This window comes from Panicum hallii, chromosome 2 (assembly GCF_002211085.1).
Source record: "Panicum hallii strain FIL2 chromosome 2, PHallii_v3.1, whole genome shotgun sequence".
NCBI lineage: Eukaryota > Viridiplantae > Streptophyta > Magnoliopsida > Poales > Poaceae > Panicum > Panicum hallii.
Window position 1 is genome coordinate 56242437 of NC_038043.1, and position 10254 is coordinate 56252690.

Consider the following 10254-nt stretch of genomic DNA (forward strand, 5'->3'; position numbering starts at 1 on the left):
GCGGCTGCTGGGCCAGCCGAGAAGTCTGTCTATTAGGTGGGGTCGACCCCGTATTGTGTCTCTCTGGCAAATGGGTCCCAAGCTTTTTAAAAAATTTTAAAATGGATCCCAAGCTGTCATGAGCAACCTCGGCTAGACTTTTTTGAGAGCTCCTGATTTGAGCTTAGCCTAGCACAACTTTAGCTCCAAGATTTGTATAGGATTCAAAAAAAGATTTGTGTATGATTTGAACTTTGTATGATGAAATAGTGGGGTCTAAATACATGTGTTCGATACAAAGCAATAATAAAATTGTTCAACAAAAATACATTTAAATGTAGCCACAACCCCCGTTTTGAGAAATGAGAAGCTCCGGAAGTTCTTGAGTTAGAGCTGCCCCAAGTAGCACTAAAAAGCATGTTCAAAAGTTAACCATATATCGCTCAATAAAGAGAGTTATAAATTCGTGTAGGAGGATCAGAATCGATATAAAAATACTGATTCACCAAAAATCAACTTCAAGTTTTAACATTTTGTGGACACTTTATTTTGCATCAAATAAGAAGTTTTAGCTTGTGTTTATTTTAAGGACACGTGCTTAGACATGGTATTTAGGTGGCAAAATTGATTTCTTTACCATGTTAGATGTACTAAGTGCTTATAAGGTGAATGAAATGCTTGAGTTTGCACCAGAATTTTAGGATGTACTATCAAAGTAGTTATGCATTGGTTTGCATTATAAGGATTGCATTTATGCAGGTGCTTAATCGTGTATCAACAGTCTTACCTTAACACTTACACCCAAATACCTAAGTATCCTGCACTGTAAATGTAAGAGTCTCACATCAAAACTTTGCCTTGAAGTTTACAACCCATGTTCGAGAAGAAATTTTGAGCTAGAAGAAGGGTCAAAGTTCTAGTGATAGAGACAAAAGAAAACTCCAAACCAAGTAAGAAAGTTTAGTGAGGTTATTAACAGGACTTTTGAAAACTATACAAGCATAACATTCCGAAAAAAAATGATATCAAGGAAATCTTTGGTAGTTTCAATATTTTTTTTGTTATTATATGTATCTAAAAAAGATACTTCAAAGCTATAATCCTAACCCAACGGGAAGATGCTTAGATTCTTTTTAATGAAGTAACCGCAATGCCAAACGAAGAAAAAAAAAAGGGGACACTGTGGGTGCCAAGACGAGTTTGTTCACCAACCGTCCCGCGATCGCCCAATTAAAAAAAAACCGCGCGGGCAGCCCGTGCCGCCCCACGTACAGCCCAGCCCACGATTCGCCCGCCCGCATCGACAAATACTACCAACCCAAGCAACCCCCGTCCTCCCTCCCCGAAGTCCCAACCCCCTCGCCTCGCCTCTCCCCTCCCCAAACCCTACACCTCGCCCCGCCGGGGCTTCGCCGTCCCCGCCGCCCAGCCCCATCGCGCCGCCCCGGCCCGGCCACGCGGACCACGACCGCCTCCCCACCGAACGGAACCGCGCCGTGCTGCTGGTCGCGCGGACGGCCACTCCCCACTCGGCGCCGCCCCGCCGCCGCCGCCTTTGATGTCTCCCACCTGCGACCTCGGCTTCCTCTGGCCCCGGTCGCAGAAGAGCTCCCAAGAGGTTCCCCGAGCGGCCACTTCCGGCGCCCAGAGATTGGCCTCCCCACCGCAGCCGAGATGAGTGGAGGCGGCGGCAGCGGCGACAAGGTACCCATCCGCTCCTCCTCCCGCCCGTGTGTTTGCATTGGCATCGGTTTAGGTGTAATTGTGCGGCATACATAACTGTCCGTACTGCCGCACTGCTCGTCCTGCTCCTATGGTGTAGCGCATTAAAGCGGGTGGGGTGGTTGAAGGTTGGGGTTCTGAGTGAGTTGATTGGATAGGGTTTTTGTAGTACCTGTCATGACGATTCAATGCTGCTGCGTGTGCGTGAATCATACCGGCTTTACTAGAGTGCATAAGCTATCGGACTGTCGACTTAGTTTGGATGTTAGTTGGTGATCATTGATCAGTGCTTGAGATATTCTTGCTTTCAATGTGTGCGGCGCTGCGGGTGAGTGTGGCACTAGTTCTGATGTAAATCCAAGTAGAAATTGAAGTTTCCTTAAATGCATAGAGCTCCTTTCCAAACGGCTCACAGTACAACTAGTTCCATATGCCGTAGATTTTATGCGGCATGAGTTACGTTAACAAGCAAAGTTGCCCAAGTCGTCCTGGTTTTCTAATTATCCAGTTGCCTCTGTATGTGATGCAGATGTTGCTGTTCGGGTCCTTTACAGAGGATGAGACGAAGTTGTTCCAGGGGCAGCCTCTCAAAAGTCCGACTAAAAGTGTGACCAAATCATGGGAACATCCAGAGATCCAGTTTGGCTCGCTGAACTTTTCAGTTCTGAGTCTGCAGAAAGCATCAAGTCCTATTGCTAAAGGTGTTGTTCTTCCTGCAAAATCAGCAGATGCTCAGAGCAGTGTCATTACAAGGAAGAATTCATGCAGTAATAAAAAGGAAGCTATAGGACCTAGCTTTCCAAATGGTGGACCAGTTCTGGCTAATGGATGCCCCCCTGTGAATGTTTCTCCTAACAATGGTGTATTAGAGAATGTGAGGAAGAAGGAGGCTGTTGTTCCTCCAGCTATGCCTGTTGTGCCTCCAGTTGTTACTGCCAAAAGCATCAGCAATGAAACACCACATGCAGTGCCAGAGGTGGACAAGAACGGCACCAAATCTACTCAAGACAGAAAGTTAGACAAGGTAAAGGAAATAACTGAAAATGGAAGCCCAATTTTTGATACACCTATTGTTTCAGCTCCAGCAGATGAGGCGGTCACAAGCTTAAACAAGAAAGCCTCTCAGAACATGCCCTTGCTTCCTCATGGTTTGAGGAACACAGGAAATATTTGCTTCTTGAATGCAACTTTGCAGGCGTTGCTTTCATGCTCGCCTTTTGTCCACCTTTTACAGGATTTGAGAAACCGAAGTATACCTAAGGTACCACCTAAACAATTCAGTCTGATGCGATATTGGTGCTTATTTGATTTCCTTTGTTCTGACCAGCCCTTTCATTTTAGGTTGGCTACCCAACTCTGAGTGCATTTGTTGAGTTCCTCTCTCAATTTGATGTGCTTGATGAGTCAATTATGAAGAAAAATGAGAAGGCTGTTACAGTTGCGGCAAAACCACTTAATCCTGCCATGTTCGATACTGTTCTGAGAAACTTTACACCAGATGTGCATGCTGGAACATCTGCTCGGCCAAGGTAAGTGCTTGCTGATTCTGTTCTTAGGCATATTTTTTTCTTTGTGAGGCAGTAAAACTCCTGAAGTTGTGAATGCTGTGCCTGCTAATTGAACATAGCAATAGGTCTATTTATTCTATTGTTGTGTTGAGGCTTTTTCCTTTTAGGACTTTGTGTTGAGATTTTAATCTCATCGAGTGTAGCAAGTAGCCAGACCTGTTTATCAAAAAAAAAAAAAGTAACAAGACCTGGACTATTACATATTGATAGTTTTTTTAGCTGATCCCACTAATGCTGCTATATATCTTGATTGTTCTCTACCACAAACCAAACTTGGCATATCTATGTTGGATTGTTGGAAGCTATGTTTACAATCATGGTCACATGATCATTTTCAGAGGCTCCCAAATGGTCTAATGGCATTTTATGGTACTTTGTTATCGATTTTGTTCTGACAGTTGTTTGTATGGACAGTGTGCATGCTGTTTTCTGTTATGTTCAGTATAAATCTCCTTTGCAATTAAAACATTTGTTTCAGTTCATGATGCTTTGCATTTCTGTATTTCTGCAGGCAAGAAGATGCTCAAGAATTTTTAAGTTTTGCCATGAATAGAATGCATGATGAACTGCTGAAGCTTAATGGCAATGGTTCGAATTCAAAGGAGGGTATGGTTGTTTCTTCTGCTGATGATGATGCTTGGGAGACCGTTGGACGAAAGAACAAATCTGCAATAGTTAGAACTCAGAGTTTTGTTCCATCTGAACTAAGTGCTATTTTTGGGGGGCAACTACAGAGTGTTGTTAAAGCTGCAGGTAAAAGTCTTTTCCTAAGAGATAACTTTTTTTGGTGTGTAAATAACTGAACTGGATATATCTCTATGAAAGATTTTTTTTGGAAACTATGTTTTTTTCTTTATTTGTTATGCCTGCATCATGTTCCCATGAAACAATTTTAGAAATATTTTGTACATCAATTCCCAACTCTGTAAACCCTGCTTTACCAGGCATTTAATGTGTTGAACAACTCCTATTGCTGTCACCGTTGGCCTCCTGCTGTACGTGCTGTCATCAAACTTTTCATCTCTGCCTGATCTGGTTCATTAGCTTTTACAGCAAGAGCTCTACATGTTGTCAATTAAATCTTCTTTGTGTTTCACCTTTACTAGAAGTCTAGAATAAGAAAGAATCTAGAACTATTCTATGTCCTGTAAGGTTGCTTATCAGTTATCATCATCCCAATTCTGCGTTGTTGTTACTGCCATTAAAGTTTTGCTGAAATTGCATGAGTCAGTTCTGCCTCTGCAATCCTGTAAGTTAAAAGAGCTCCATTCAAAGGCTTCTATTTTCCCCACTGGAGTATGGTGATATTCTATTCAAACGCTTCTATTTTACCCACTACAGGCTATCAACCTTCTTACTGTTGTGTACTGATGATTATTCTTTGCACTTGCCAGGTAACAAAGCATCAGCTACAGTTGAGCCCTTCCTACTTCTCCATCTTGATATATTCCCAGATGCTGTTCAGACACTGAACGATGCACTTCATCTTTTCTCTGCTCCTGAGTCTTTAGAAGGATACAGAACAGCTGCTGGAAAGGTACCTTGTTACTTTGTATTTAGTAATTTGATCTTGAATTCATTGCGTACAATACAAGTGATGCTATCCATGAATGTGATGCAATGCATTTTGCTTGCAGAACTACTTGCATAGGCAAAATTGTGAAATGTATCTTCTAGTTTGTTTTACAAGATGCATTCTAGAATGCCTTTACAATTTTTGTTTTGGATTTGTGCCTTTTTAAAGATGGGCATATGCCTACTCAGTTACCTTTTGTCTATTTCAATGTTTGTCTTCTCTTGAATTTGCTACAACTTAAAGCTACATTGAACTGTAATTTTCTACATTTTGTTTATTTTTAGTGCCACAGTACAGCTCTTCTTTTATAAATAGATGCAGTAACTTATTGCAATCAGCTACAGTTACAATGTAATATCAAACTTGACCTTACAGGCTGGTGTTGTGACGGCTAGAAAATCATTCAAGATACAGACGCTTTCAAAGATAATGATACTGCACCTGAAGAGGTTCAGTTATGGAAATCATGGGAGCACTAAACTTTATAAGCCACTCCACTTCCCTCTCCAGCTGGTTCTTAGTCGTGAACTGCTGAGCTCGCCAGTGTCAGAGGTAATAGTTTGCTGTATTGCCTCTGCAAATGTTTATTTGATATATTTGTTGATATCTTCTATTGGATCAATGGTTCTCACGTGCAGGAATGCTTTTATGTCTCTAGTTGCCTCCATTGTCCTAATTGTTGGACAGTTATTCTGAATTCACTAGTAGCATCTTTTTTGCCACGCAAATCGAGATCAGTACATTAATTGTGCATTAAGTTTGTAGAACAATCACTGTGCGAATGCACTTGAGGCAAAGCAAATTTATATGGTCATAACTCATAACAGAGATTGAAATGATATTAGAGTTGATTGATTACTACTGAATCACTTGATCTAACTTTTCGTCTTCGTTGTATGCAGGGTAGAAAATATGAACTTGTTGCGACCATAACTCATCATGGGAGAGACCCATACAGGGGGCACTACACTGCTCATGCAAAGCATGCCAATGGCCAGTGGCTTCGGTTTGACGATGATGCCGTCGCCCCCGTGGGCCAGAATGAGGTCTTGCATGACCAAGCATATATCCTGTTCTACCAGCAAGTCTGAAAGTACTACGCAGTTGATTAGTAGCCCTTATTGCTGCTGCTTAAACAGCCAGATATACCATCTAACTATGGTACTGTTAATGTAGCTGCTGAGGAACCGCAGAGTATCGTGTTGAGCGCCCTGGTTGCCTGTGTTTATTGTTTATATATGCTTGGTTGCATAGCGAGAGTGGGATTTTTCTTCAGCCCATTTTGAGGTCCTGTAAAATTCAACCGCGTATCATTGTAATGATCAGCAAACTAATCATGGGATGTTAATCATGGTCACCCCTGTCGCCAACAACTGCTCGAAATGGTTGTGCATAGAATAGTTCTGGAATGGTTGGAGAGAAAACATGAGCATTAGCATGGCCATGTGCCTTGTCTTCCTTTGTGGGAGTGCCAAGTGATGCAGGGAATAATTTAGCTGGTGCATGTGCCTTGCAAGCATGATTAGCCTGTTTGGAAACCTTCAAATCATTTCGTTTTCATGGTGGCATGTCCCTGTCATGGAGTCCTTGCCGTTGACTGCAACATGTCAAGGAAGGTGTGAAGTGAGTACGCTTTCGTCTGACATGAAGTATTGTTTTGGGAAAAGTCTTTCTTCTGATTCATACACACTTAATGCGCCCACAGCAATTCCGCTTCTATGTGGACTAAGGCTAATCACAATGAGGGTTTCATGTCAATGCCACGTCAACTTTGTAAAAGGATGAAACACCCTCTCTCAGTAGAGAGTTTTATCTTACTATTTCATATGCCAACATACTACTTAAATGCTGCAAATAAATAACCAATAGTATTTACTCAATTGTGTGAAGATGAAATAAAACACTCTTAATGGAGGTTTCACACGGTTTCCAAGTTCTTGGAAATGGGTTAACATAGTTTCATCCTCGTGAAACTTCATAAAACTCTTACTTCTTAAATGGTGTGCCATGTCATCCAAATTGCTGATGTGGCAGGCTAATTAATACCATGAAATACTCTATGAAACTTCCATTGTGAATAGCCTAACGAATTGTTGAAACAAATGTTTCACAAGCCACGATGGTAATTGTGTGAAAAGATAGCGATAAATGGACGGGGCTGGTTGGTTGCTACTCCAGGCAAGCTGATTTTAGAAAAGAGTAGCAAACTGCACTTTTGTAGTCTTTTCTTTTGACTGCAATCGGTTAGACCTGCAGTTGTGGCATTCTTCTTGATTCCCAGAAGCTCTGTGGTACTACTATTTGTCAAGCTGGCAAAATTCAGAGTGGTTCTTCAGTGTTTTCTATGACTTAGACGTTTGAACGATCGAAATACAAGTTCATTCCCCCCCCTCTCATTAGTCACTAGGCAGTAGATGCGGACGGTAGAGATCGCTAGGCATCCGAAAGGCAATTTGGAAAGTTGCTCATGTTGCTGCTTGGCTTCATGTAGGATCTTGAAGCCTTAACAACTCAGTGCTATCTGCACTTGATAAAAGTTGAAATAAAGTTAAGCTATCTGAAACAGAGTGAAACAATAGAAAAGCAGAGTGAGGCAGAGTGGAGCGTCCTGAAATAGACCAGGCAACCTAATGCAAGCCAAATCCGTTCGTCAATGATCAATACCTACGGACCAAGAATTCCATCCTGCAGGGACCAATTCCAAGCCGTTTCCATCTAGCATCTATCATTTGCTTGAGTGCTGCATCATCTGAGAAACCCAAAGGAGCTTTCAATCCCTTCTACGCAGCGACACTTTCAGATACTACCTGATGCTTGTACCGCCCAGTGTACCATCACTCTTCATCATCCTTTTCCCCAAGAACTAGAGATATTGGCATTGCTTGTAAACCTCGTGATGGAAGGAGTGAGTCAAGCAGAATCACCATCATCGCAATCAGAGATCACATTTTCAGGCTCGAATTCAGGACACATAACCCCCCCCCCCCCCCCACATAAAAAAAAAAGAAAGAGCAAAGACCAAGGAAGAAGCATCCGGTGAAGAGTTCTAACATCGGACTGCTTGCCATCTTATATCCAACAACATGAACAAGGGAGGAGTAGTACATGACTCTGCATCACTCCATTTTTTTTGCTTGCTTTTTTTTTCTCTTTTCTAAAACAGCTCGATCGACCTGACCTGAACTGAACACAAGGAGAGGAAAGCACCAGACTCCTCGGTTGGCTCTCTCCTCTCTCTTTTTTAGTCGTATACACAGAAACAAACTAGGCTTGAAGTTACACTAGACAGCAGCGGCAGCAGCCATCGTGGGTCGCCATGAGACGAAGAAAGGGCTCTAGCGAGGCTGGTGGATGACGCGGCGCGCCGCGCCCCTGACGCCGACGTGCTGCGCCGGCTTGTCCGCGTGCCTCTGCTGCTGCTGCTGGGCGCGCGGCGACGGGGCGCCGACGACGGCCCTCGGGGAGCCGAGGCTCACCGCCCTGAGCACGTCGAGGTCGTACCCGGCGGGCTTGGCGACGTGGTGGTCGGGCGCGTAGAAGAGGTCGTCGGTGTCGAGCAGGTCGACGGAGTCGTCGGGGAGGAGCGCGGCGACGTCGACGTCGGCGTCGTCGGGGAGCCCGAAGGCGGCCTCGTAGGCCGCCTCGTGGAGCTGGTGCTGGCGGAACCAGTGGTCGCGGAACCAGGCGGTGGTCTTGACGAGCTCCCACCACTCGGGCGAGAAGTCCTCCACCTGGCGGTACGCCGCCGGGATGAAGAGCGGCGCGTTCGGGTTCAGCGACGACGACGCCATGGCCATGGTGCTCATCCTCCTCTGCTCAGCTCTACTGCCTGGAACAAGCACGGGAAGAGAGATAGCATGCATCAGCTTTTAGCCTCAGCTTGCTCCAGCAGCGAGCTCGTGCTCGTGCAACAGCCAGCAGCTCCCGCGATCCGATCGCCCGAGCTCAGCTCGCTCAGATCCGGAAGGGGAACTCGTTAGCTCCACCACAGATGACAGATCTGAGAAAGAAAGCTTTCTGGTGTTCGAGCTTACCTTTTCCTCGCTTCGCTTCGCTTTGGACGTGCCGAGCCGAGCGGACAAGGGAGATATCTCGTGCAGTTTTCGGGTGGTTTTTGGCTGCCGTGCCGGGCCGCGGTGGGGAGGGGGCGGGTGTTTATAGCCAGGCGCGGTGCGACGCCGGAGCTGGGTCGCTTCGCCGGGGCGGGGCGGCTTCCAGGTGGGTGGGGGCGGAGGGACGATGGGGACTGGTCGGCTTGGCCCCTTTCTCGCGGACGCGGTGTGGCCAGGCCAGTGGGGTAAAGTAAACGGCTGGCGCGCGGCGACCGGATTTTCTGTGGGCGCTCTGCGGTTCGCGGGGACGGTATGATTGGTCTGTGCCGGTGTGGTGATGGGGGAGAGTAGTTTATTCTTTGTTTTTTTTTCTGAACGGAAAGGGGGAGTAGTTTATTCCGCAGGAAGGTTCCTGGCTGGTAAGGACGAAAGGAGGGAGGCCGGAGATGGACGTACAACGTGGAAACCGTGGCAGCAGTCAACCGCGGGTGCTGCTTTTGATTAAACAATTTTGAGCTAGTTAATTTTATTTTCAAAAATGGTTCCGGATCTTAAAATTGATAAAAAGAATTACACCTTCGATGAGTATGTAACCTACCACCATCGAAAATACGAGTCTCGAACTCGAATCGGATGGGTAAGTTTCGACTAAATAAATAGCCATCCAACATGCATAAATTAACGGTGGATTGAGGTAGCATGCATGTTTCAGCTTGTCTTGACCGAGCCTAGAGGCAGACGCATTATCATTCTTTAACGAAAACTCAATCCTTTTCTGTTTGCTGGATTGTGATGTCATTGCGTCGAATAGTGGCATGCACGATTAAAGATATCCATCCCTATGAACATACCCATTGTGACCAGATCTGAAACAAACTTGCATGGTCCATGGAATCAATTAGTATTCAAGGACGTGGCATACGGCATCAGGAACTAAACCACCACAAGAATTAGGAATGGACCCGATAAGCACGCTACTAGAGACAAAGACGGACGTCGCAATCCGAAACCGGCACGTACGTCTTAATAAGCACATAAACTTAACTGCAAATTGATTCTCGGTGAAGCGTTCGTTTTTATAATTAAGCCAGTGGGGTGATGGCATCAAGACGAAGTTGGGGGCAACTGCCACTTTGATTTCCACGCAGTTCGTCATCACTGATCGATTTTCTATAGCCCTTGTCCTTGGTAGTATTTCCTCGTCAGCTTTTCGGATCTTCTCGTTCAAAAGCGCCAAACTTAAGAAAGGCTAGTACAGGAGACGACGACCGTGCCGAAGAAGCTCGCCGGACGTGTCCAATGGAGTGGAGTACATGTAAAACAAGATTGCAGGGAAGCCAATTTTTTTTGCACGTGG

General features: G+C 45.0%; 2 protein-coding genes across 3 annotated transcripts; one reads left to right on the plus strand and one right to left on the minus strand.

Annotated features, from left to right (window-relative positions):
- Window positions 1-1332: 1332 nt before the first annotated feature.
- Window positions 1333-6238, plus strand: LOC112880045 (ubiquitin carboxyl-terminal hydrolase 24). Its single transcript, XM_025944509.1, has 7 exons — window positions 1333-1683; window positions 2231-2962; window positions 3043-3230; window positions 3781-4022; window positions 4664-4806; window positions 5221-5397; window positions 5748-6238. Exons 1-7 carry the CDS (start codon window positions 1654-1656, stop codon window positions 5934-5936), a joined length of 1701 nt encoding a protein of 566 aa, XP_025800294.1. The 5' UTR covers window positions 1333-1653; the 3' UTR covers window positions 5937-6238.
- A 1644-nt stretch (window positions 6239-7882) lies between these two features.
- On the minus strand, window positions 7883-9041 carry LOC112880046 (protein EARLY RESPONSIVE TO DEHYDRATION 15-like). Of its 2 annotated transcripts, none has more exons than XM_025944511.1 (2): window positions 8880-9041; window positions 7883-8674 (listed from the first exon to the last, which is right to left on the minus strand). In XM_025944511.1, exon 2 carries the CDS (start codon window positions 8649-8651, stop codon window positions 8181-8183), a length of 471 nt encoding a protein of 156 aa, XP_025800296.1. In that variant the 5' UTR covers window positions 8652-8674; window positions 8880-9041; the 3' UTR covers window positions 7883-8180. The 2 variants fall into 2 exon arrangements, with proteins under 2 accessions (XP_025800296.1, XP_025800295.1); XM_025944510.1 differs by having other exon boundaries at window positions 7883-8794; window positions 8880-8949.
- Window positions 9042-10254: the final 1213 nt, after the last annotated feature.

What these genes read in the sequence shown, in the direction of transcription:
- LOC112880045 (XM_025944509.1), top strand. Translation starts at nt 1,654, where the DNA reads ATGAGTGGAGGCGGCGGCAGCGGCGACAAG. An exon ending in GAGTGTTGTTAAAGCTGCAG is followed by an intron (nt 4,023 to 4,663) that starts GTAAAAGTCTTT and finishes TGCACTTGCCAG; the next exon opens with GTAACAAAGCATCAGCTACA. An exon ending in ACAGAACAGCTGCTGGAAAG is followed by an intron (nt 4,807 to 5,220) that starts GTACCTTGTTAC and finishes TTGACCTTACAG; the next exon opens with GCTGGTGTTGTGACGGCTAG.
- LOC112880046 (XM_025944510.1), bottom strand. Translation starts at nt 8,708, where the DNA reads ATGCATGCTATCTCTCTTCCCGTGCTTGTTCCAGGCAGTAGAGCTGAG.